Source organism: Lonchura striata, chromosome 5, assembly GCF_046129695.1.
Source record: "Lonchura striata isolate bLonStr1 chromosome 5, bLonStr1.mat, whole genome shotgun sequence".
Classification (NCBI taxonomy): domain Eukaryota; kingdom Metazoa; phylum Chordata; class Aves; order Passeriformes; family Estrildidae; genus Lonchura; species Lonchura striata.
In genome coordinates, this window is record NC_134607.1 from 42,966,487 (window position 1) to 42,994,151 (window position 27,665).

The window sequence follows — 27,665 nt, forward strand, 5'->3', positions numbered from 1 at the left end:
TACAAATCATACCTGTCAGAATTCTTTTTTTTTCATGTATTGCATTAGTTTTTCTGAGTCAATAAGTTATTTTTTTAAATTACCATGTAGCATTTAAGCAGGATTCTGGAGTGTGAGTACTGGCCAAGATATGCATTTGCTTCATATTGTTTAGCAAGGTTAGGAAACATTTCTTAACATTTATAATTGTACTTTTCAGCAATATTTTTTTTCTTACATAGGCCTCTTCAGCAATTTTTGTTCTTAATAGATGCCTTACCAGAATAATTTTTTTTATTTCTTTTGTAGATACAAGTAATTTCTTTGTCAAAAGAAGGTCTTTTGCTCTCCAACACCTCACTTTGATTGATTACTTCATATTAAATTTAAAGGGTGTTCTCTCTATATTTTATTGACCATGTAAGCATTGCTATGACTTTTATTCCAGTTGTTAACTCTAGACTTTATGCTGGTGGTTACTGCAGCAGTTAAAATATATTGTTACTTTAACAGTGCTTGCATGACACATCTTTTAGCTTTCTCATGAGATGCAACTATCTGCTATAGCTTTACTGCTATAGTTGGCACATGAAGGCAATAAGTAAAATAAATTTATTCTCCCCCTCCTTTTGTTTTCTTTATCACTGTTCCTCAAGTGGCAATTATAACTTCAGAGTTTATTTATTCATTTGAACCAAATTAAAAAATATATAATAAGAAACCTAGATGCTGTTGAGTTACAGACACACAACCAATTTTACAACATGAAGGTATCTATCCACTTATCTATCATTTTTTCAGCTTGTTAGAAGCATGTGGAACATAGCATTTGGAAGCTTCTGCAAGCTCCTTTTATTGTTGGGTGTACTTTCCTCCTTTTGGAAGGCAACATATATATGAGTAAAGAATTAAACATAAGGTGGACTTCAGCATTAATCACCTGTTTCAGTGTTTGTACATATGTTTTCATGAATGCTTTCCTCATGTTCATTGTAGATCTAGTCTGTCTTCCTTTTGTTGCTTTCATATCCAAAACTCTTCACAACCTACTTTTTTCTCTGTTGTCCCATCCTTATAATTTCTTATGTAGTATACAAGCTTGGCTCCTGCCTCCTACCTCCATCCCACATGTGTTTTAAAACAAGCACGTTTTCAATCTCCCCTTATGCTGACATTTTCTTATAGATGTTTCACCATATTGAACATGTTGATGATTAAAACCTGATCTCTTAGCACTCTCATTGACCTCATGGTTCATAGTGTGTCCCTTGGAGCTCATCTCTGCCATGAAGGCCATAGAAACAACAGCAGCTCTTATATTAAAAATACTGTCCACTATGCTTTTCAATATCATCTGGCTGTCAACCTGTACTTCTCTATCTGCTAATGTGTTTTCACTTTTTTTTTTTTTTTTTTTTTTTTTAAGCAGGCAGTCTGAGGTTTTGCTGTACTTGTGCAGTACCTGTAGCAACATGCTGGAGCCCAGAAGTAGGGCTTACAGGCACTGCAGTGAATACAGATAGCTTTAAGAGTATATTAGGCGTTCTCAGTTGTGTAATTTTGTTGTCTTCTATTAGTAGCATAATAAGGTGAACTAACTGCTGTCTTGTGATTAAGCAAAATTAGTCCAAGCTCCTTTTTGTGTCCCACATAGGTAGTTCAGAGTTAAATCTCTGCCTTGTTCTTTCAGTGTAGCTATTGAACCATATGTTACAAGTTTCCACATCAAATCCATTTTGTAATGTCAGTAAAGTTTTCAGGTTTTTTCTGAAATATTTGAGGTGCCTGTGATTCTTTCAATTCTCTCCTTTTAAACTCTGGGACCAGTCCATTCCCAATGATGGGCCTGGAGTGAAATAAAGCGACCCTTTGTAGTCAGCCCATTGGCATTAGTTGCTGTTGCTGGAAAACTCTGGCATACTTCTCAGGGTGTACCTGCCAAATATTTCAAGAAGCAATATGACTATGAACATTATTCAACTTGAAAGTACACTTACTAGATATAACTGACCATCATTCCCAAGAATAAATTATAACCTATACTTGTGGGTAGGGGATGCTAGGTCTATTGAGGGGACTTTGTCTCTGCTCTCATCAATCCTGTCCTAGTGTATTCAAGTGTGTAGTACAGAAAGGAGAAGTGGATAATGTGTGTGGGAGGAAAAGGGGAGAATTAGGTAAAAAAACCCCAAATCCTGCAACTAAAGATCATAACAAAGAATCTTCATCCACAATCTCATGGCTGAATCCTGATTATGATGGCTGAAGGATCATGTTGTGCATATGCAGTTGTGAGCATCTTACATAAGTTACAGACTTGTAGATTAATTTCCTGTTTGAAGATATATAGCATACTAAGCAGTACTATTTAAATGATTGTCTCTAGATTAGTCCTCAATAGGTATGGCTAAACAACATGCAAACAATGTTCTTTTTCAAATATCTTACCTCTAAGCAAGTGAATTCCCCAGCTCCTCTGTCATAAGCTCACCAAGAACAAGTATGCTGCTTTAGGGCTTCCTTAAAAAGAAGGCTGTATTAAAGTGTCAGTTTTGGACCATGCTGTCAGTTTTGGAAGGGGGAAATAAATAATAAGGTTATGTGCCTGAAGTGTAAAGGAGGAGGAAACATTTGACTAGCTGCATGCTTCCTTAGCCTAAATCATAAAAATTTTGTTCTTTATTCCTGGAAGTCATAGATGTTATTTCCTGTCCATTGTGTAGTTTATATTTGTGCTGAATACCTTTGTAGACAAGGATTGGCTCTGCAGCTTTTGTCTGTGATATCTAATATAGGACACAGTGAGGTCTTGACCTCTTTTGTGACATTTGTGTACAAAGTCATACAAATGATGACTAATGAAATAAAAAGGTCTAAAATATTACAGCTGTGTTGATGAGACTGTGTGAACCACTGCACCATTTTCCTGAGTCCTGCTTTTAACAAGTGTATAGAATTAACCTTCTCTAGGCACAAATACAGTAGCAAAACTTTGTTTTTGTATTTTTTCTGGAACCATCCTTTGTGCAGTAAAGACAACCCCGGATTACTTGTCCGGCAACAGAAACCACCTTGATGGCAGAACTGAATCTGTTAGTCCATAATCACGTTTCTCCTTCTGCATAACACCAATCTCTCCATCAGCTCCCTTCTTAGGTGCTCCTGCAACAGTGATGAGGATACACTAAACAGTGCCAAAGGCTCTGTGCTCGGTGTCCACGTGGTAGTTGCAGGTAGCTGGTGGATCACAGCATGCACTCCCTGCATTCTGAGGTAGCACATCAGTACCAGGGGCTGTGGACAGAGCAGTATGGGTGGTGCAGGAGGGGATGCTCCCCTTGCAGGCTGAGGTGGGAGGAGTGCTGGGCTGTGCCACCTCACAGGCTTTTGTGTTCAAGGGAATTTGTGTTCATGCTGTAGCATTGCCATAGCACCTTTGTCCCTGTGGTGCCAAGGACTCAACAAGCCAGAGGCTTCTTTTCAAGCTGTCAGAGGTGCTTCCATCTTGTGCGTTGGAGAAGTGTGAAACTTCAGGTGGGTTGTGCTTCATTTTAGGCTTTTAAGATCAAGCAGAAGGAAGCAGGTCTGTTTTTTCAGAGGGGATGTTTAATAATAGAATATGCATAGAACTGGGTAGGATAGGAATTTTGTTCTCCAGTGGTGGAGATGGTTTAATGGGCTAAATGTATTTAAAACAGTTTTGCTGTCTGGGAGAACCTCAGACTGGCTTACATTTTCTTGTCTCTAATGTGCATATATTTAATTCCATTTTTTTTCTCTTGTATACTGTCATTTGAAAGTGAAATATGCTTAAACAAATAGATTCTTTAAAAGTAGATTGTGCTGTGGCCCCATTTCTGCTGCCTGTCCTTCTGTTCCTGTCACTGCCCCTCTGTTTGTACTCATTGTCCTTTTCTGGCAGCCTGTGTTTTACCTCATTGTCCCAGTGCAGACACAAATGGGCTAACGAATGGACAGGTTTAAGGTAAATGGAATTGGTCAAAACCTGGCATTGATCTTGGGACTGACCATCCTAAGTTTGATTGTAATAAAGGAACAAGAATACTCATAGTATTCTTAATTCTGGCCTTAAAGTGGCATGTGTAGAAGATGGTGGTAAGATTGTAAAGAGGTATGAAATGAGGAGGTAAGGTTTTTCAGTAAGTGACTCTGTTGTGTCAGAGGGAATACATGAACTACAGAGGGAGTAAAAAAAGCAAAGTCTCAAGTTGATTATTACAAAATACTGGAGCTGAAATATCTTGCCTAGGCAAACGTGTTGATTTTTTCCCCCTTAAAATCCTTTCTGAATGTCATCTGTCTTGTCAGTAAATGCAGATGAGGGCTTGTGGACATGACCAGACTTCCATGCACTGGTGCATGAAACTAGATTCATGATAGTCAACATGTCTTGCCACAGGCAGATTAGAGGCTTTGCCTGATCAGTGGTTGAAACTCAGTGCCATCCACTTTTCTAGAAGCTAGGTTCTAGCCCTGAAGACATGTATATGTATGCTTAATGGGAGGCTTATCCCTGCATCTAAAATCCATTTGTACTAATGATTCAGTGAGTCATCAAACCTATTAGTATGGCTTGGCTTCTTCATTTTGTCTCCTGAAGTTCAATTTTTGCATTTTTTCCTTCAGAATAACATTGCATTAATTGGCTGGCATGCAGGAAAGCTCCTTAATGGTATGCTTGGAAATATCTGTGTGCCCAGTCACAGTATGATTGTCCTGATTGTTTCCAGTTTTCTTGTAGAGACAAGATGACAAGTAGGAGAAATAGCAATAATGGGGATACGTAATTCTCATTTTGAGAGCTGGTTATTTTCATCAGCTAAATATTGATGTCTTTCTTAGACCTGATTTCTAATTGTTTAAAAATTGGAGGTAATGCAGTTTAGTGCAATGACTGATACTACTGTCTGGATAATGAGTGGTTTCGGAAACTTTGGTTATGGCTTCCAAGACTTTGGGCAACACCATGTGGTGTTGGATTAGTCAGTCTTGAAATGATCCAAGAATTATATTATGCTATTTGCAAAAAGTGGTCAACCAAGAGGAGAATAATATTACAGAGATAATACAGCTATTTCTGTATTTAAATGTTGCTGTTATAGTCCCATTGGTACAATCTGTACACCTATGGAGACTAATTGATTTCAAATTTGATGCTTTAACCACTAAATCATCATCTCCAGCTGGCACTGAAATAAAGTGATTTGCATCATCTACATCAGCAGGGAAGTGTCACCTTTGTTAAAAAAAGAACCACCGACACACAGACTTAATTATCTATTCAGAGTGCAAGCTAACAGCTCAAATGTAGTGACTTTTCTCCAAAACCCAAGCAGATATTTAAAGAGGCATGATCAAAATCACACTTCTCTGAAAGCTTAACAGTGACTTCTAAAAATAGTTATAACTGATTTTAAAAAGAGGCTTCATTCTGTGTTTTATATTGTGTGTCTTTTATATAATTAGCTTTACTGCTTATTCGTTGCCAATTTTCTCTCCTCATAATGTGACTGAGGAACACAACTTTTTAGTAAAGGAGCAAAATGTTTCAAAGATACAATTGTTAGCAGGTTGACTGAGACTTCTGGTAGTTTGGCCTTTGAGCCTGACTAATGTGATGTGATAAATCTGCTCTCCTTCTACAAAAATGCTGATGGGTGTAGGTTATAAAAGCTATCATTATTTCAAATGCTTTTCTTTCTCGTCAATCAAACCACTAGTTTGAGAATCTCCTAAACCCTTTTAAGATGCTCTTAGGCCAGATAGCACTGGAAAATGCATCTAATAAAGCGCTTCTTCTGACTGCTTAGTGCATGGCGTATTACTTGTAAGTGAATTTGCAATGTAGAGTCATAGAAAAGGCTGTTATTTTAGCTGAGGATGTTCAGGGTCTCTTTGCCAGTGAGGTGAAGAAAAGAAACTGTGCAGCATGCTTGCTTATGCTGCTGCTGGGGCTGTTGCTGGGCAGGACCCCAGCCTGCCCTAACACTGACATGCTGTTAAACTCTTTGCTCTTCCCCTGCTCCATGATCTGATAGTGCTGATCAGACTCCTTCTCAAGACAGCTTTTTGAAAAAGGCAGCAGGATTATCTATATATGTCCAGCTGTAGGCCCGAGTACTACGTGAGAAGACTATTTGGTGGATATTTAGCTCGTTTCATTCTCGGAAGAAATGTCAGTATTGCCGCCTGTTAACGGCGTCAAGAGCGCCGTGTCCGCATTGCCCGTGTCGGGGGTCTCCGTGCAGCCTGGGGGTTGTGCTGCTGTCCTGAAGCCCTTTGGCACGGCTGAGCCCACCACTGACTGCCGCCAGGGCTCCCTTTATTTCTTACCAGGGCTGCTGCTCCCCTCGCCCGCTGCATTCCAGGTGGTGCTGGAGGAGGAGGAGGAGGAGAGGCTGCTGGTTTATTCAGGCAGTGATGCTAGGATTGTGGGCGGGAACAGTGGTTGGTTGTTTTTTTTTTTTTTTCCCTTTTTGTCTTTCTCCTCTCCTTGTCCTCCCTCTTCTCTCCGGCACTCGGACTTCGCCGTCGGCAGTGCGGGTCCCCGCACGCCATGCCCCCCAGCCCGCCGCCCTAGGGCGAGCCCCGGGCACCATGCGGCAGGACCGGCTCACGGGCTCGCTGCGGCGCGGGGGGCGATGCCTGAAGCGGCAGAGCTCGGGCGGCGGCGTGGGCACCATCCTCAGCAATGTGCTCAAGAAGCGCAGCTGCATCTCCCGGACCGCGCCGCGCCTGCTGTGCACCTTGGAGCCAGGTACCTGCGCCGGCCGGGGAGGCGGCGGCTGCCGCCCCGCAAGCGGCTTAGTGGGGCGGAGGGAGCGGCCGGGGCCTCGGGGCGGCTCGCAGAGGAGGAGACGGCCGGCGGGCGATGAGGGCCGCGGGTAGGCGCGGCGGGGCGAGGGACAGCGCCCGGGGCGGCCCGGCCCGGGGCAGACGCGCCTCCGGCCGCGCTGCGGCAGCCCCGGCGCGGCCCGGCCGGCGGGTCCGGAGCGCGAGGCTCCGCCCGGGCCGGGCCGGCCTGCAGCGGGCAGCGGGGCCTGCGAGGCGGCCGGGGCCGGCAGCGGGCGAGGCACCGCGGCGGGTGCGAGGCTGCTCCGGCGGGGGCCGGGGGCGGCCGGGGCCCCGCGGGGCGGCAGCGCGCTGCCCCTGCCCCGGGGAATTCCTCCCGCTCGTGTCCCACCCGGCCCGCGGATCCCGGCCCCGCTCTCCAGGTCTCCTGGTCCTTTCCTTGCTCCTCCCGCTCAGCGTCGCCGCCTCGCAGCGCTTTTGTGTCGTCTCTCCCTAGTGCCTTTCTCCCTCCGTCTCCTCTCCCCCGGGCTCGGCGACTCAGCTTTCTGCCACCCCCTGCCCGAAGTCTCCTCGCAGCCTTTCCAGACCTTTCCTGATAAACCTGCTACATCTTGACCTGCCGGAGATCCCTCCTCCCGCCCAGCCTTTGTCTGTTGTTGGGTGTTATCTAAATTTGCAACCATTCCGATTCCAAGGGGAAAGCATCAGTTCTGCAGCTATGTTTTCTAGATCCAGTTTCAGTATCAAAATCAAAAACTGGGTGGTCAGCAAACGACGTGTGTTTACTCCAGTGAAGGGGCTCTCAACAGAAGCACGGATGGGTGATTATGACTGAATGCTAGATTCTAGTTACCTGCCATCAAACTTTTGGATTTTTAAAAAAATAAAATATCGAGAAATTTAAATTCAATTTACCATGTTGGAACTGTCACTTGTAGCTAAAACGTTGCTGATCTGTTACCTAATTTTAGACATTTAGAAAGCATGCAAGCCAAAGATCCACTGAAACATAGAGCAATACATGGAAATAAAGATCAGTTTCCCATTGTATTAGCTCTGTGAATCAAGCCACAATGTTCACTGTGTTTGAGATGAGATTCAGAAGCTGTTATTAATAAGGTCTTGGACACATTTTGGTAGATTTATGGAGTTGCTGTTTTCAAGGAGATTTCCTGCCTTGTAATTGTCAAAGACCCCTGCTCCAACAGTAGTCTGCTATTATCCCGGGTAATGACGTTATCTGGATAATGACATTCATGTATTTACACTCACACAAAGACCAGGGGATGTGATTGGGCTGTAACTATAAATGCCATAATCCTAAAAATCCCACTGGTTTGGGGTTTCCATATTGTTCATATGTAGGTAAAGACAATAACTCTGTTTAGGATACATGTTTTCATGTGTGGTGGAGATGGGACAGCTAGTGAACCCTTTTAAAATATCCTGAATGAAACATTCTTCAGATTTACTTAGTGTCTCTATTAGCTGTCTGTACTGTGAAGTTGTATTGTGAAGTTTTTCTGGACTGAGATTTTAGATGTGCTTTGATACACCGCAGTGAGCTCTGGCTCCTGATAGAAGTGGTTTCATACAGAGTTACTCAGAATGTTACTTTTAGAGATATATTGCAAGGCTAAGAATATTCCTGGGACAATAAGCAGTATAAGGTGATAGTTTACATTGACACTTCTCTTTCCTCAACTATGGGCTCCCACTGCGTACAAATCTGCTTTAGGCCTTTTTCCTTGTTTATTTTTGATAAAATATTTATTTGCGTTTTGTGGGAGAGGTTTCAACAGCTGTGAAGTATGGATGAGAACCTATAGTGCTACTTCCCAAGTTTAAAGCTATGTCTTTATAGCTCACAAACATGCATTAAAACACATCATCTTCCTACACTTTCTTCTGGTTTGATATTTCTGAAAAAATCCCAGATTTTGCCCTATCCTTTTGTTTGTTGAGGGTGGACTGGGAATTTGATTCTGTCACCCAGGTACTTGACTGACAGTATTTTTATCCCATTTTGTGTCTCTGTTGAGGTTCTATGCTACATTTTGATTATGCAGTGGAAGACTGCTAGGGTTTGGGAATCCTAGGGATATAATCTTCCCTCTTACAGGCTTTACTTGTCAAGAGTTATTGTGTATTTTACACAGGAAAGCTTACAGGTCTGTAGTTTGGGGGGGTATATTTTCCTCTTTTTAAATGCTTTGATTTTTTATATAACTTTTCTGCAGTGGTTTCTGGTGACAGGCTTGGAAGGGCATTGAACAGAGCTTATTTTGGCATTCCCCTGACTTTCAGAAATTTGTTGTCAAGCATGTACATTTGTGTGTCCTTGTATTCATGGAGCTAATAATTCCAGAGTGTTCCCAGCACACTTCTGCTGTTATGAGTTAGTATGCTTCTCAGATATGAAGAATCAGTTGAAAGTGTATGAACTGGAGGTGATCTTTAATATGTCAAATGACACCGTAGCCTGGCTGATTTGATTTGAAAGGGCTGAGTTGTACTGATAATGTTTAAAGTAGGAACTATTGCTCTATGTGTGGTGCATCTATGCCAGGCTGTCCCTGCTGAGGAGCTAGGAAGAAAAGTTCTCTTAAGGCCTGAAGGGGTCTTTTTTTGCAAAAAGCATGTGTTTATGTAATGGAGAGCAATGTGACATAAAGATGGAGGATTGTTAGAAATGGGAAAATCCAATGAAAATAGGTGCAGACATGCAGTAGGGTTGTATGAGTGTGGGGTACTGAGGGGGGAAGAAACTATTGGGAAATCTAACTTAGTTTATGGAGAGAAGACAACTATAATAAAAAAAGGGGGAATGATGGAGAAAGGAAGGATTAGGAAACCAAGAGAGGTTGAGTTAGGGATAGGCATTAGGTTCCTTGAAGCTCTAAAACTCAGGGACCAATTCCTTGAGCAGAGTGCAGAAACTGCATGTAGCAAGATGATTCTTGTGCCAGAAATAAGTAATGGGCAATGAGATGCTGCTCCCAATTTTCTGGTTACCTTCCTTACTCTCTCTGTATGGTTGCAGCTTTTTTTTTAGCATGCTTACTTGCTGTATTTTTTATTAAGCAATGCTGTAATTTTTTGGGTTTAGGAAATATAAATTCTTTAAAATGGATGGCAATGAAGAACAATTCATATATCCTCTGGGGTTCATTCCCCATGGTTCCTCCCCTCCCACAAAACGGTCATGTAATTTGATTTGGAAAGTACTTCTAATGGAGAACAAATAAAGGGACACATTCCATGGCTTTTACAAGAGGTTGTCATGCATGGGCTGACCAAGCAGTTCCTCACCATGCTGAACAGAGTGTTCTGTGTAGTCTGGTGTTACCATGTGATGTAATTCTCATTTACAGTAATTTTCACACCTGTCTTAATTATTTGCTGTGATTTAATTAACTTTTGTAGATGGATGATCTCGTTTCAGTCTCATTTAGTCAAAGGTCTCATTCGAAGGGTCTTATTTCAGCCTCAGGAGAGACATGTACCTTGACTGTAGTGTGAGCTCCCTGGTCATGATGTTCATGTAACTATAGATAGATTTTTCCTTGTTCTGAGATTTTATCTTGCTGTACTTGATCTTTTGAAGACATGGAAGTATCTGCTTATGTCCTTCTTAGGAAGATTCTAAAAGAGAAAAGTTGTTACTGGGATCTTTTAAGTCTTAGAAAACTGTGAAATAATTAGTATTTTGATGCTGGGCTGGAAAAGAATACATGGTTATTTTAGAAGGCTATTGGTTCTTTGCTACAAGGTAGTGTTTGGTAATGTGTCAGCATCTGTTAATTTAACAAAAGGAGTTCTCGGTCATGATGTATTTTTGTATGTATTAGGGTCTTACAGTACTTACTTTTTTTGCTTGAGAATGAAGTTCATGTTTTCCAATTTCAGCAAATGTGATACAATTTAATCTTAGGTTACTGCCATTGTTACATTGCTTTGAATTATTATGAAAATATTTATCTATTAGGAGCCCCTGCCGAGTATCATTGCGCCATGGAAAGGAATACTAATAAACAGTTACTCCCAGGAATAGCTATTAATCCTTCAATGTTTTTTCAAAATGTATCAATTGTGGTTTGAAATCTTTATTTTTCTAGGTCTGACAAGCATGTCTTTCAGATCTGAAGCAGGCAAATGAAAGCACTAATCTCCAGGTCTCACTGATGCAGTTCTAAAAAACTAAAATTCTCAACAGAGCTGGAGTTAGTGTGATTTTTTTCTTTGTTTCTATTCAATCACCCCTAACAAATTTTTAAAAAGCCAAAAAAAAAAAGCCATAGAGAAAAAGGTTTTGTCTTCAGGTATATAATTATCAGGTAGTAAGGCTTTATAATTACTTACCACCACTTCAGTATGCAAATACTCAAAGGCATTTTATATTCCATAAATAGCAAATGCCACTACAGTTCGGTTTTCTGTCACACTTGTAGGTTTAGATCTCCAAAGAACTGGGTATTACTGGTGAGTTGATTAGCATGGATATTGCATACTTAAAACCTTGCAGTATTATAATGTGGGTTTTCTGTGTGCGTATAGATATGTGTGTATGTATATATATATTTCTATATTAAGAATGTTTGGCTTCATATTCTGGAAAGATTAGAAGCTATGTGTAACATAATTGTAAATGTGGAACAATAGCACTGTATTAAATTATGGAGGGAAAATGAAAGAAGGCTTCATTCTTTGTGCCGGCCGATGGGAGGGAGTGGATGTGATCTGATGCTGTGTTCAGCACCCGAGTTCTGGACAGCGGCATTTGAAGGACCAGGGAATTGTACATTCGAACTGTGGGATGGAAAACAAACATTCTACTGTTGATCATGTTCTGGCATGCTCCAGTGCCATGTTGGGATCCACTTGAGATTCTGGTATTTTATATAATATTATATGAACAATTACTAGGCCTGCTTCACAACAAGTAAAATAGTTTACTCATATGGCCAAAGTAAAATCTAAGCTTAAATCACAGTACTAACCAAATGTGCATTATGGTCTGAGGAATTTGAAAAAAATATATTCTGAACAGTAAAATAATTTTAGCACACCAAACTTACAAATTAGTTTTGACTGACTTAATGTCAAGAAGCTGGCATAGATGAAAAGAAACTGTCTGTGCACATGTATTTTTCTGTGGATGCATATGACAGTTTGTAGAACAGTGAACTATATGAATATTAGTGAAACGAGTTGTGCCAAATGACATCATTAAAGAGCACATTACTGCATTTTAAAAATATTTTGTCTGTGTACTTCTTAACCTGTTCCTTGAATTTACTATAAAGACAAAATTCACTGAAACAGGTTGAAATGTAGTTGTTAAAACAGGAAGATAAAATTTTATGTTCTTGTTTCAACTGTGGGATTTTTGTGTTTGGGGTTTTTTGGGTTCTTTTTGTTTTCTGAGCTAAATGAAATAATGACTTTTTTTTTTTTTTTCTTTCTAGGGGTTGATACAAAATTGAAATTCACTCTTGAGCCATCTTTAGGTCAAAATGGTTTTCAGCAGGTAATTTGATGCATTTTTTGTCTTGAGTTTGTGAAGGATTCTCTGGGTTCTCTGCAGTCAAGGATTCTGTGTTCTCTGCAGTCAAGGTGCTTGCCCTAGTTCAGAAGTACATTTGTCATCGTAATATCAGCATATTATTTGCAATTGCATCAAAAGCTGTTTCATTCGTATTTAGAAAATGGAATAGGCTTTCATTGTTTATTCAGCTATTTCCTAAATCCTTGTGTCCTAGAATATTATACTTTAGTCAAATTGTCAAGTAATTAATCTGTATCTTCCCTGTGAGTGGATTAAGCAGTTAAACTCTGACATGTGTGTAGTAAAATGAAATGAATGTGCATGTCTACAAGGTAGTCAATGTTGCTCTACTGTAGCATTAAACTAATGATGGATATTTTACATTTTGGATGCTTTTGCTTTTAGTGGCATGATGCACTCAAAGCGGTGGCCAGACTGCCAACAGGCATCCCAAAGGAATGGAGGAGAAAGGTAGGTAGACCTTTATGCCTTGTGGGCCATGTTGCCTGTAGGTTTCTCAGGAGAGGTGAATTACATCAATACTATCTGTTAGTGGGTTTTATAACAAATATCTGGACCCTTTAAGTTGTACTGGGGGTTTTTCCTTGTTTACATTATTCAGTGACAACCTCACAGAGCAGATGGAAAGGCTGAGGAGACAGGTAAAGATGGTGTTTTCAATAGTTGGGTTTTTTCTGCTTGAGGCTTAGGTAACTTATTCTGGTGCAGATGTTATTATCTCAAACTGTGAGTCTCAAGAAATTGCACAGGTGGAATTACCTCCACAACTGAAGACAACTGAAAGGAGAACATATCTGCAGTGTAGGCTGTCACACTTACGAAGGTGAAGTTGATAGATGCTTAATACTGACAAGAATGCTTATAGAAGCAGTTGTTGGGGAAAAGGCAGATTACCAAAATTAGGGAAATTCAGAGTCAGGAGTGATGTAGAATGGCAAGAGTGCAGCATTAACAGGAAATTGCACTGAGTTAGTGTTGTAGAATAGGGTTCATTGGGATTTTGCCAAACTTACTTTACTACATTCTTCAAAGTTTGAAGTCCCCTAGTATAAAAAGAGGCACATCTATTAATTTTTTTTTAAACCAAGTTACACAATTTCAGCTTTAAAAACACAGTTTTAATAAAAATAATATTTCTTTAGATTTATAAAATACAGTTCCACATATAATATATATAATAATATTATTATATTATATATAATATATATAATATATATAATATATAATATATATAATATATATATTATATATATAATATTATATATATTATATATAATTATTCTATTTTATAAAATTATAATATATAATTACAATGATAAAATATAATTATATATTTATATGTAAATATATAACTTATAATTATATATTATATCTATTATATAAATTATTATATATTATATAAATTATAAATTATATCTAAATAATATAGTTCCACATATTTCTGATGTATCAGCTTAATTTATTTTTCTTGTTTTTAATGTCTTTCTAAACTGAACTGTACCTCTTGACAAATCGGGGAGAAGGAAGATAAGACTTCATGGCATTGTTTTCCTCACACCACAATGAATTAATTTTTAATCTACAACTTCAATGAATTATTATACCCATCTAGCAGCCATTTTTCTTTCCTGAAATGTTCTTTTCCCACACTCCAGAAAGTGTCTCAGACACTTTTCTGTGGTACATGAGTGGCAGAGGTCACAGAATTTCAGAAGGGCTGAGTTTGGATGGGACCTCTGGAGGTCATCTGGTCCAACCCCTCTGCCCAAGCAGGGCCACCTACAGCTGGTTGCCAAGGACTATGTCCTGGTAACTTCTGAATATCTCCAAGGACAGAGATTCCACAACCTCTCTGAGAAATCTGTGTCAGTGCTCAGTTGCCCTCGCAGTGAAAATGTGTTTCTTTATGTTTGAGGAGAACCTCCTGTATTTCTGTTTGTGCCTATTAACTCCAGTCCAGTCACTGGGCATGGATGAGAAAAGCCTGGCTTCATCCTCCTTGCACCTTCCTTTCAGGTGTTTATGCACACTGGTAAGATTCCCCCAAAGCTGCCTTTTCTCCATTCTAAATGGTCCCGGCTCTCTCAGCCTTCCTGCATAGCAGAGATACTTTGCAACAGGGTGTCCCCAGAATGTTCTGGTGCTTGGGATTGTTTCTCCCCAGAGGCAGGACTTTGCTCTTCTCCTAGCTTAACCTTCATGAGGTTCTTGTCAGACCATTTTTTCATCCTGTCAATGAGTCCTTGGGCTTATCAGCCACTCCTCCAAGTTCTGTGTAGTCAGCAGACTTGCATATGCTCTGCCACATTATCCAGCTCATGTCTGTCTTTCCTTTTCACTCTGCCCATCTCTGTGTTTGCTCACATGTGACCATGTAATGCTAACCAAAGAAGTAGTGTAAGAAAAGAGATGTTGTCTTTTTACTGCCATTCCCTGGTTTCGCAATGATTTTAAGGTAGATACCAAAATAGAGGAAGTATTTTGTGGTGGCAGCATGCTGATTTGCTCCTTTGCTGTCAACAAAAGAGCAGGTTGACATCTGCATTATTGTTGTGGCATGTGACTTTTGGGTTATGGGGATGGCAGAGATAAAGGATCCAGTCAAACAATATCAGTAGGGATATCAGCAGTGCTGAGGCTGTTGGGAGGCAGAACAGTAGCATTCCTCCACATGGGTGGCTTCACAAATATATGAAATGGGACATTTAAATGCAGAAAACATGAGATTCCGGGAGCTGTCCATAAATTCCTTCATCATGCAGCTATCTCAGTGTTTAAATCCGTGGGAAATGTCTAAATAGCTTTTCTCACTTGAGTGAATTAATGGCTGATATAAGACTTGACCAGTTTGCTTTCATGATTTCTTTAAGTTTCCTGAAAAAAAAGGTCCTTTTTTGTTACTTGTTGTCATTTTATGATCTACCATGAGCCTTTCACGTTTCAGGAAGTTTTCAAATCTTTAATAAAGGTCCAGCCTTTGTGTTGGATACACATGCATAAACATGTTCTGGCAATTATTAGGCTTTAAAAGTAGTAAAAATGTTTGTTTCAGAATTCCCTGTAGCACCAACAGTTTAGGAAGCCTGCTTGTAAGTTGTTTTGATCCAAGTCATGCTTTCAGATGGCAAATACTAGATGCTATTTGCTCTGCAAAGTCATCAGAAGAGACTTCTGATAAAGGGAAGCACCAGCACTGCTAGATTTTGTAGGGCCCCTGTGAATTCACTGACAGCTGACTTGCATCTTTTTAAGCAGTACACAGATCTGGATGCTTAATGCTGACCATTTCCTTCCTTTCTGTTTTAGGGAGTAAGATATTATTTTCATTGTGCAAAAATTGTTGTGGCTATAATTCTCTTCTGCGAATTTCAGGTCTAACAGCAGATCATGTATGGGTGAAGCTGATAAGGTTAATCTGAAATATATATCAAAACTTTATATTTTATCAGAGAAATAATTAATTTTGCCATATGTATTTCTAGGTTTGGTTGACCCTGGCTGATCACTACTTACACAGCATAGCCATTGACTGGGACAAAACCATGCGTTTCACATTCAATGAAAGAAGTAATCCTGATGATGACTCTATGGGCATCCAGATAGTAAAGGTAGCCAGCTAATTTGTTATTTCTTTTCTAATTTTTAAATGCATCTCTGCAACTGCTTTGGCAAAAAATGTATCTTAATTACCTTTGGCCCACCAAAGTTTTTTTTTTTTTTCTTGTTTTTTTTTGGGTTTTTTTGCTGCTTTGTTCCTTTTGCACTGGTCTGGTTAGTGTTAGCTGGGAAAAAGATACCATTTCTGGGGTTTATTCCCTTCATTTTTACTTTATTTTGATTTTGAAAAAGTGCTGGAGTTGATGAAGACAAAGGATTATAAGTGCGTTTTTTCCTTCTCTGTAAATAAACACTAATGTTTTCTGGGAGTAAAAGCATGTTTTAAAATACAGCAAATTAGCATTTTTCAGTTGTTTTACGGGAGTGAAACACATCTGCCTATTTGTGTTTCTCAGCTGATAAATGTTTAATATATAAAGCAGTCAGCCATTTTGTACATTTTGCCTTTCACTCATAAATATTTTAAATTTCAAGGACACAGTTTCTGGCTTGTATGTTTGGAAAAGTCAGTTATCTACTAGTTCTTTTATACTTTGATAAAAACAGGTGCTCTATTTTGTTCAATTAAGCAGCTGAAGTACCTTGCATGTTTGAAACCCAGAGATCTGTTAACATCTTCTGTGGTAATGCTTTATAAACTTTTTTAGGGGACGTGTTTACTTAAGAGCTTGCTGAAACTATTTTTTTTGGGTAAAGTAAAGGTTTAACAGACTAAAAAAGAAACGTTATCATCAACTTTGGAAGTATGTACTGGGAGGGTGGAGATGGAAGGAAAACTGGGACAGGCAAGAGAACTGACAGGGGATGGAAAAACACATCTTTTCTCTGCTTGTCTTGTCACTTTTATTTTTATTTCTTTTTTCTTTAAAGGACCTTCACCGAACTGGCTGCAGTTCTTACTGTGGCCAAGAGGCAGAGCAAGATCGAGTGGTATTAAAACGTGTTTTGCTGGCTTATGCCAGGTGGAATAAATCAGTTGGCTATTGTCAAGGATTTAACATACTAGCTGCACTTATTCTGGAAGTAATGGAGGGCAATGAAGGGGATGCCCTGAAAGTGAGTAATTTTTTATTTTTCACTGTCGAAGATTGCTTTTACTTTGTGAACTTCAGAATAAACCACTGTGTGAATTTTGGGGACAGACTAAAAGAGCACAACACAAAAGAGCTAGCTGATTTATGTTGGTGAACTTTTTATTTTGTTATCCTGTCTGACCTAAAATGAATAGTTTTAATGTTATCACTATTAATTTTTTTTTTTAATTAAATGGGACCATTGTTACTTACTAAAGGATATCTTATCCCATAATTCCAAATCTGCATGCAAACACTACAGGTAGCTGAAATATTAAAATTTTATTATCACCATCTTATGTGGCAGCTCCATGTGAGGCATTTGATAAATTGGCTACATTTCATAGCAAATCCTAGGGAAACACTAAATACTCAAAATGAAAGTAAGTCACTGTGAAGCTAATGTCTGGACTATGTTAGTCTTACATTGTTTTGTTTTGTTAGATGGTTTTTATTGTAAATAAAATAAAGCTTCATGAAATTTATAGTATGTCAGAAAATAGAAATACAATTTACTACAAGCCCTGGTTTAAGGTTTGGCAAGATCACGTGCAATTTCCTTAAATTTGCTCATGTGTGTGAGTTGGGGTCAAATTAATAAAAGATGACTGTGACTCTTCAAATACTGAGCTGTTTATTTTGCCTTAGACAATGATTTAAATATGGTAAATATTTAAATTCATTCAGAGCTTCTGAAATATAAAGCTTGTGGCAGTAGAGTCTAGCTAGCTGGTATTTAATCCTTCATTCTATACAACTACTTGTAATAGGAAGAAAATACCATAATATACTAACTTTATATCAGAAAGTAAAATTTCCTTTCAGTAATTCTTGCTTAAGATTTCCTCAATATTTTAGGTGTAATTTATCACATTTTATTGTGATCTTATACTGTCCAGAAGCTCCCCAAACACATGTGGTTGCATAGGAAATAGGATTGCCCAAGGTTTATGAAGACCAAGCTGATGATAAGAACTGTGTGCATCCTTGTGTTGTCTGTTATTGTGAGTTGTGTCAGGCTCCTTTTGTGGATGAGACAATGAATGGAATTAGACTGCCCCAGGGAGGTAAAGCACTGAAGGCTGTTTGTACCAAAACTGGTTCTTACCTGCCAAAAGTAAGAATGAAAAATAAAGTGATTTCTTTTCCAAGCTTAGTGTGTGGGCTTTGCAGGGTTGGAACTTTCCCAGAAGACAGAGGCAGGAGGGGAAGGGCAAGGAAAGGAGAAGGATGGGTGGGAGGAAATAAGAATTTGGTATTAGGATGTGATGGTTTTGTTGTAGTCCACCTAAAGCAGGCAGTGAGTGAACAGCTACAGAGGCCAGTAAAGGTGCCCTCAGGATTGTAGCTATAGGGTAGCTGTGTTTGGGTTATTTTAGAAACTGGGAGTTAAGGGAGCAAGAGCATTCTTAGGTCTTGCCAGTCAGGTCCCATTTCTGGGGAGGACATTACAAACAAAAGCTTCAGTGAATACCCAGCCAGTGATACTTGATGTTAACTAGTTAAGGTAAGCATTCAGTTAAATCCCTGGAGTTGCATCAAAGTTAGCCTACAGAAATTATGCTGAGCAAGAAAATCTCAGCTCGCATAAGTCGAAACTATAAAAGTCTTATAGATACTGAAACTCAAAAAAAATTTTTTTTGCATGTTATTGTGTGGAAATGCTACAGAATCAAATAATAAAAGTAAATATGTAGGGTTGTGTTATGAAGAAAGTATCTATTGCAAACTGGTAAATACATTAAGTGCTTTTTAAGAAAAAAGGTGTTCTCAAAGCAATCTACGTGTTTGTGAACTTGAGTGTTGAAAAAGATTTCTGTTCTTCTCTGTGCTCTCATATATCAGAGATCAATGTAGTAATACTGCTCAGTGGGAAGGGAGCAAAAGTCTTTAACATGGGGGTTTATAGCTTATGTCATAAGGAATTAATGAAAACACAAATAGCATAGTTATAAGTTAATGTTGCTATATTAAATTATTCTTCCATTGGTTGAAATATATCTGAACAAAATTAAGCATATTTTTACAAGACTGTAAGTTAACCCACTACTCAGTAAAGGTTAGATAATGCATCTGACAAAATACAAGGCTGTCATGTAGAAGCTGTTGGCTACTGTTCCACATGCTTTAAAACATGGAACATAAGACTGCTGTTGCTAGAGAAATCTTGCAAGGACAAGTGGCAGTATGTGGTCACAAGCAGCTGGGAAACAAAAGAAAGCAGTAAGACTATGTCAGGTGGTGCACTTGGTAGTCCTGTGTCTGAGAAGCTGTTTCTGTGAGCATCTTATGAAAAGAGAGTGATTGGAAGGATTGTCTCCTGTATGTGAAGGTGCAATGCTTTCTTTGCTTGAGAATCAAGGTCTTTATGAAACATGGTATGAATGCTCATATGAGAGAAATGTAGACAAGATGCAGATGGGATGACTGCAGGCTCTTTGGATGTGAGTAGTAGATCGGCCATAGAGATCATAAAAGATCCTGAAGTGAAAGGTCAGTGTCTTCTGTTAGGCTGATGATAAACATCAGCTTCTATGTTTTGTTGCATTTGTTCATTCTCAAAAGTTTGACAGTATCCATTTAATTCCTTACCATCCATGTAGTTGAGCTACCTCACTTGAAACAGATGTCTGCTTAAAATGTCTCATGCTGCTTAATTTAGCACCTTTTAAAGTGACAAGATGGAGTGCAGCATACGGTAACAAATCACAGTAAAAAAAATGGAGAATTTCTTTTTAAAGAACAGTACCTTGCATTTTGGAGAGGGAAAATAGGGGATTTGCAAAATCAATCTTCTAGCTGTGGCATTTACCAGTGAAGGGATAATGAGACTCTCCAGCAGTGAAGAATCTTATAAACAGTTCCAACATCTGAAGGGTCAAAAATTGCTTTTGGTGTGGTAATGCTGCCAGCTTGGGCATAGCTTACTTTGACATTGATTTCAGTCTTTGATTTCAGTAATTTAATGGTTCATAAATTCTGGATATTTTCAAGAGGGCTTTGTATCTTGAATGCTTCTGGATACCTAGGATACCTGAGGATGCTCATATAAGTGGAGGTGCCATAAGCATGTGTTGCCACTGGTTCCAATTCATTCTTTAGTGAACAGAGAAATTTTATTTTTCCATTATTCGTAGAAAATAACTGCTCTGTTAGTCCTACATGATAGTACTTCATTTTGCCCACAGATCATGATTTACCTAATTGATAAGGTGCTTCCTGATAGCTACTTTGTCAATAATCTCCGTGCTCTATCTGTGGATATGGCTGTTTTCCGAGATCTTTTACGAATGAAGCTTCCTGAACTGTCCCAGCACTTAGACACTCTGCAAAGAGCTGCTAACAGAGAAAGTGGAGGTACGTTCAACAGAAAATGCTATTCAACTTTGTCTTGCTGTTGTTTCATCTGAGCACTGATTTAAAAATACAGTATTTTAAGTGTTTACATGAGTTTATTGCTTAGAATATGTATTTTAAATTGTTAAGATGAAATATGATGGTTTCCGTTACTGATAACCTTAACATAAGTCTGTTTCCAGGAAAAAACAAAGGGAAATCATTTGGTCCCACCACTAAGCTGCAAACAGAATTGTGTTGACAAGAATGTACAAAGCACAGAGTGACAACACTAACATGTAGCTTAGTACAAGGGCTACTTTGGAAAGGTAATTTTTTGCCTTAGCTCAAGATAGGTGTCCTCCTTCTGCTTTGTGCAGTTGCTGGCTCATTTAGCTATTCTGGGAAGAGTTACAATGTGGGGGCCAGCCAGTGGACGCTGGTTTGTATTTCTTCACCTGGATCCTTACCAATACATAGGTACAAAACTCAGAAGTACGTCTCAGGTTGCTACCTGAAAACTGGCTTTGCACTGTGAATTTTTTTTTTTCCTGGCATAGCATTCCATCCAGACTTAGAGCTCCTTTATTTGGGAATGTTCTGGGGAGGACAAGAGGTTTTTTGTTAGGTGATTTGGTTTCTTTTTGAGTTGGGAAGCTAAGCGCACCCAGAGTTCTGCTTTAGAAAAGATCTGTTGCTATGTTCCATGTGTCTATGCCCAAATTGTATAAAAAACAAACAAATAGTATCAAGGAAATATTTACTGTTTGAAAGTGTTTTCACAGGCTGTCCCCTCTGGTCATGGCCTTCAGTGCATCAGTTGATACTGGGTGCACAAAGTGTTCTCTGAGCATAATGAAAAAGTAAAACTTTAAGAGTTTCATCCTGAAATACTACATTTTGTTTGAAACTTAACAAGTACATCAGGATATTAAAATAATAGATACAACTTTGCAGAGATGGTCACCTTCACCTTATCACCATGTAGATAAAGACTTATGCCATCAGTTGATGAAAAAATGCATCATTTTATGTGGAAGTTGCTGGGTTTGTATTTTTTTTAATAGAAGTTTTTATTTCATATGGCTTTGGGGAAAGAGAAACAGTCTTTCTGACATAAGGGAGGAAAAGTGTGGTGGTGTATTCCAGGGTTTATAGTCCAAAGCCAATGATGCTGCAGTGCAGCAGAATGGAAGGTGACTATGTAATTTTTATGATGTTCTTCTCAGCTTATCTTTGTACAGCTGCAGGCTAAATAAGTTTTGAGCAATAACAGAGGTGCTAGAATGTCTGCTGGATTTTATTATGCAGTTTATACTCCTTGTAAAATGATAGTAAATTGCAGTTACTTCAAGTAACTTGTTTTTCTTGTTTGTTTTTTTTTTTTAACATTAGGAGGCTATGAACCCCCACTTACAAATGTCTTCACAATGCAGTGGTTTCTGACACTCTTTGCCACCTGTCTGCCTAACCATACAGTTCTGAAGATCTGGGATTCAGTATTCTTTGAAGGCTCTGAAATTATACTGAGAGTAGCTTTGGCTATCTGGGCAAAGCTGGGAGAGTAAGTGGTCATTTTTATCTGATTTTTCTTTTCAGTATGAGCCATGTTGAACTTTTGTTTTCCCTAAGATGTTCTCAATTCTAAACAAGATGCAATCTTTCAGGAGAATGATTGTTTTGAAAAAGCTGCATAAAGGACCTTTATGGTTTCTTAGAAACATGTAATTCTGACATCATGTTAGAATGGGCATGATAATTAATTGACTCCTTTTGCAGAAAATGTCTACAGATGTTGGAGTTGTCTGTGTATATTGTCTTTGTGCTGTGCTAAAAGATTGGACTTTCCTGAACATAAACCTGTGAAGGAACTGGTAAATACTCTATGTAAAGACACACAAAGAAATTTGAGGGTGACCAACTAATTTAAATGGGTACCTGAAAGTGAGGATATTAATTCCCTTAGTTTCACTTAGGGAGACTTAAGGATTTGAGCCCATTGGCTTTGCCCAGTACAAGAGTTCAGTGTTACTAAGGGAATGACCCTGTGGTACATGAGTCTTTTTTGTTAAGGCCAGGAAATTAATTTTCCTGAAATTCTCTGCTTATAAGCACATTCCAGCCAAGTTTCTATTGTAGTCCTTTGTGGCCTTGGAAATTCACCATATGGCCAGAACACAAGACATGTTAGTTCTTCAAACTCCTCTGTTGTCAAAGCAAATATTTGCGCTCCAAAGAGTTTACAGTGCACCCAGAGAAATGAGTTTTGTCACTGGCTTCAGTGGGAAGTGTGAGCTCTGACAGGTCAAGCAGATGTTAGTTCAGCTGGAAACATTTTTCAGCTGCCATCAGCAGCTGCATCTATTTTTTTCCTTGTGATGCCTATTGAAACTCGTCTTCCTTTTTTCTCTGAAATTGAACCACTGGGATTTATGTTCAGTTCTGTCCTTGGAGGTTTCATCTCGTTTTTTCTTTCTGAATAAATTAACACTACAGGCTAATTGCATTGTAAGAGGAATTGTTTAGTACATTTAATTTTTAATCTGAAGAATAATAATTAGTGAGCTTTTTTTATATTCAGTTCATGAATGAAACTTGCACAAATCATTTGCATTGGGATTAAGCGGTATGTGATCATATAGTGTTTTAGATAAAAAGTTCTTCCAGTAAATCTCTGTACACTTAAAAGTTTTAATTGTGAATGCTACAACTCATAACATGATAAAAAGGAAGCTACTAATTCGGAGATTTTACTGTAAAACTTAAAGAAAAATTAAACATGTTTTAAAATATGGAAAGGAACAGAATCAAGAAATATGTAAGAATATGTCTAAGAGAAATAAGCTGATGACATGATGACACTGCACATCTTGTCACTGTTGTTTGTGGGAAATGGGAGAAGGTCTGCTAAAAGACTGGACCCTGTTTATGTTGGGAGAAGACTGATATTTCTGTTTCTCTTTGTCCACCATTAGAACTAGAATGGAGGATTTAAAGAGCTGGGGCTAAAAATAGTGTTCGTAGTCTCATGATCTTCATACTTTGCAAGATTCATTCTCAAAATGAAAATAGGGTGAGAAGTGCATTTTTAAACTGTAGGTGGCTCAATCATACTTCTGTTTTGAGGAAGGCTGAAGGAATGGGGAAGTTAAATATAGGTGCAGTAGAGAAAGCAGTATGTGGAGGTCACGAGAGACTGAAGGTATCAGGACAGGTAAGCCGTAAGTTTGTGGTAATTGGCTGCAAACCCATTGTTTATACTAATTTTTAACTTTTTTTTTTTGGTTATTTAATCATTATTTTACCCAAACTGTGTTATGGTTTCAGAAGGTGTTTCATAGCTCAATGATTGTTACGTACAGATGCTGAAGATCAAGGGAAGTTGCTTCTTCTATTGCTTAAGAAAAAAGGCATTTTTTCATCATGGCTGTATTTTTTTCATCATTCCAGCATCTGGGTTTTAGAGGAGAGGCTACAATATGTAGCCATCAAAGCACTTCCTTGGGATATAAGAAAAACAAATTTTTCACTTGACAGGAGAGATGCTTAGCAGCTGACCCTAATGTGTGTAGAACACCAACTCACAAAAGCATATTAATCATATTTCTCTTCCCCTAGGTGACACTCTGTGTGTTTAGAATGATTCTGTGCTTTTAGAAATGTGAGGAAAAGTGAAGAAAAAGTATCCAATTGAATCCCCCTTCCCAAAACAAGGCAAAGAAAACATTCTACCAAAGCAAACAAACAACCCAAACCAACACAGTTCTCATTCCCAATTTAGAAATAGCATTCACAAATATGATGAGTGAATTTTCCTTCATTGTGCTTTATGTTAGGTTAATTATTTTTTAACAGAATGACATGTATGAATGCACCTGTACTTAATTTATTCCACAGGAATGGTTTCTGGCCAGCGAATATTTTCCTGTCTGACAAAGTTCAGACAGTGAATTTGGCCATTTGGTGCATGGTGAAGAATGGGTGATGAGGCGGTCAAGAAATCTTTATGCTCCCTTCTTGGGCTGATAAGAGAACCCTCTTGTGCTCGTAGGAGGAAAAATGTATTGTTTCTTGAGCTGTAGATGTGAAAGGGGCAGAGGGAATAGCCTGTCTAGAGATACATCAATCTGTTATCATGAGGAGTCAGGACAGTAAGCTGTAGTCAGCGCATCTTTTTACTGCTGCAGTATTTCCAGTGTTGTGTTCATAGTTTTATTATTTGGAAGTCAGGACAGAACTGCAAATAAACTTAAAAGTTAAGCTATCTAACAGAAATGCATATTTTATGATGACAAGAAAATCAGTTTTGTTTTGAACATGTAGAATCATATGTAAAAGTAAAATAAAAACCAACATGTATTTTGATGTAGGCAAATTGAGTGTTGTGAAACTGCAGATGAGTTTTACAGTACTATGGGCAAGCTGACCCAGGAGATGCTTGAAGACAGTCTGGTTGACAGCAATGAACTTATGCAGGTGAGTAATTGTGACATAATTATTTTTTGTGTTTTCTGTGTTGATTTCTTCAGGTCTTGATTTTTAACAAATCAGATTTTTCTTCAGATACTGCAGAAACCTAAATTCTCCCAAGAATAAAAGTTTCAGATAACACTAGCATGAGCTAACATTGACATGAGCTAGCATGTCAATGAAACAAATAGATGACATGAAGTTAGAGCTAGAATCTTATTTTTATATGAATGTAGAGAACCACTAGGTGTCATTTAATAAAAATTGATTCTATGTTGACAGTTGAGTCTTTTGTGATATAATACTCAATTGCATTTACACAATTAAGATGTAGAATCTTTAGTAGTCACCATTTTTAGGGTGTTCTTTTGCTTTTTTTTTATGTTTTGGTCACTTTCATATTATACTGTCCATTCTGCAAACACTGCGGGAAATAAGAGTGTATGAAGTAAGAAGTGTATAAAAAGTCCTTCATGATTTTAAAAAAAACAAAACACCATGAACAGTCAGGAGTGTATTGTAAACAAAGATATTTGTAGATAATTGCAGTGCCTGAATTATTGAAGCATATACCATTGTATGAGAATAAAGACCCACATTGTTCTGGGAAAGGAAAGGGCCTTTAGTATAGCAGATACATTTATTTATTTACAGTAACACTTATTCTTACGATATTTTAAGGTGTTGTCTATATAAGGACTTACAGTTCTGGAACTTTCCTGTTAATGAGTTAGAGCATACTGATCAAATGGTTGCAAGTACAGAGAACATAATTCACCTGAAACTTTGTACCTGACTTAGGGGAAGGAAAAAAGTCAGTCTGTGAAGCTACAAAAGTTTAGTAACAGTTGTTAGCAGGTGACCACTATTACCTATTGTTGAACGACTGTGTTAAAGTACACTATTTTCAATTTTATTATTTTGGTCATTGTTATTTTTGTCATTTGTTAGCAGTATGAGGAAGCTCTAGGAATGGCAGAAGTGAGTGTTGTGGCTTTGTTTTGCTTCAAAAATGGAAATGCAGCTGGTCAGAGGTACTCACATGCTTTTTAAGAAAGGGTTAAGGTCCCTCACAAGACAATTCAGATGGTGAGGATGTGTAAAGAGGGCAGCACAAGCTGACATCTTGTCATTGTGTTTCAGTTCCTGGTCTCCAGTGTGGTACAAAACCAAGATGTGGCATTTGTGAATAAGAATATATTTGGGAAAGCTAAGGTGGTCTTTTGTGAGTCTGTGGATTTCTTTCTTTGCTTCTGTGTGTAATAAAAGATAAGGCATGGATAATTTACTGGTTGGAGAGATGGATGGATTTTTTTTTTTAACTCTTGCAATTAAAAATACTAGCAAATTAGCAATCTTTTTGTGCTTCAGCAAAAAATGAGTATTTGGCACAGTACATATGTGTGTTCATAGTGTGTGTATTTTATGGCACTGATAAGAGTGTTAAGGTAGGATGGCATTGCCATTGATATGGAGAATGTGGCAGGTTTAAGTTCTGTGTATGGAGGAGCAGTGTATCTGGTTTATGTGTGTCCTCTCAGATGAAGAAACCACAATATAGTTTGCATAGCTTTCTTCAAGTCAAAGGCAGGCACTGGCAGTGTAGCCATCTCTGAGGTCTCCAGTCTTTACCCTAAATGGAAAGAATAAGGAACTACAAGAGTTTACCATCAGGGCATGTAAGTGCTACCATGTATCTGGTTGGAGAAAAAAGTTAAGAAATATGAACCATTGCATTAATGAAAAGATCCAGGCTGCTTGAACACACTGTTTTTAAGATTGCTTTAAGCTTTTTCAGAGGAGTCATCCAGAGATGCTTTATTTTCATTTTTTTTTCTTTCTGCCTAATAAAAATCAGAATGATGAATTTACATCTAATACTTTTTACAAGATGGCTTAAGGACTGGTATCCTACTCTGCGGAAAGGATTATAATATTCCACTCTGCCTTCTCTACACATTTCAGCAGAGCTCACTGGTGGCAATCATTTCACTTCTCTTTAGGCTTGCATAACACTTAAATTTGCATCTAAACTGTTGTCCAGGCTCACTTAAGCCAGAGTAACAGGCACATTTCTACCACTGGGAAGCAAATTCTGCTCTAAGAACCTTGTTTCTTTTAGGAGTTAGAGGAGGGAGGTACAACTGATCCTTCAAGGGAAGTGTTGACAGAGCAGATGTCTAAAGAAGAGCTGGGGACTCATGTCCTCATTCTTTCCACCAGTATGTATCGTTGCTGCAGATTTATCATTCCCATGCAGACAGTACCTATAGTTAGGATGGGAGCCTTAAAGCTTTTGCAGATTTGCCCCTTGTGTGGCAAAAGTTCTTAATGTTTTACTGAGGAGAGCATGATGGCATTGGAGGAGCAAGCCAGCCTACAGTTTCTTCCTTTTTCAGATTGAACAGTTTGGGTGAATAAAGGGTAAGTGCTGTACACTGGGTACATACTACATACTAGACTGGGTATGTTTTGGTTCCAATATGGAGAAAGAAGGCTGCACATCAGGTGTCTGCAGATATTCTAAACAGAGTGTGCTAGGCTGAGTCTGTGCTTCCATGCCTTGTCAGAAAGTGAGCATTTTTATAAGCAGCTAAACTAATTCAGTTTGTACACCCAGGAACATTATAGCGCAGAGAAGATGAGATTGTATTTACTAGAACAGAGGGGAACAGGGATTAATCCTGTGGTACTCTAGCATTTTGGAATATCTGCCTAGGCAGTTACCCTGATCTGATGGTATTCACTGTTAACTCTCTACTTGAGTAGCACTGTTTTCTTTTGGGTTTGTTTTTGCTTTTGCTTTT

General features: G+C 38.6%; 1 protein-coding gene across 3 annotated transcripts in view; it reads left to right on the forward strand.

Annotated features, from left to right (window-relative positions):
• TBC1D30 (TBC1 domain family member 30) overlaps positions 1-27,665 on the forward strand; it is a 51,244-nt gene that overhangs the window by 14,772 nt on the left and 8,807 nt on the right. For 2 of the 3 annotated variants that reach the window (XM_077783502.1, XM_077783503.1), the window contains exons 3-9: positions 12,261-12,322; positions 12,746-12,811; positions 15,844-15,969; positions 16,850-17,035; positions 20,241-20,409; positions 21,784-21,952; positions 24,759-24,864. In XM_077783502.1, the coding sequence (XP_077639628.1) occupies positions 12,261-12,322; positions 12,746-12,811; positions 15,844-15,969; positions 16,850-17,035; positions 20,241-20,409; positions 21,784-21,952; positions 24,759-24,864 (884 nt within the window). Of the gene's footprint in view, positions 1-6,490; positions 6,758-12,260; positions 12,323-12,745; positions 12,812-15,843; positions 15,970-16,849; positions 17,036-20,240; positions 20,410-21,783; positions 21,953-24,758; positions 24,865-27,665 lie in introns of those variants that run through there. The other variant, XM_021547452.3, reaches the window with a different exon arrangement.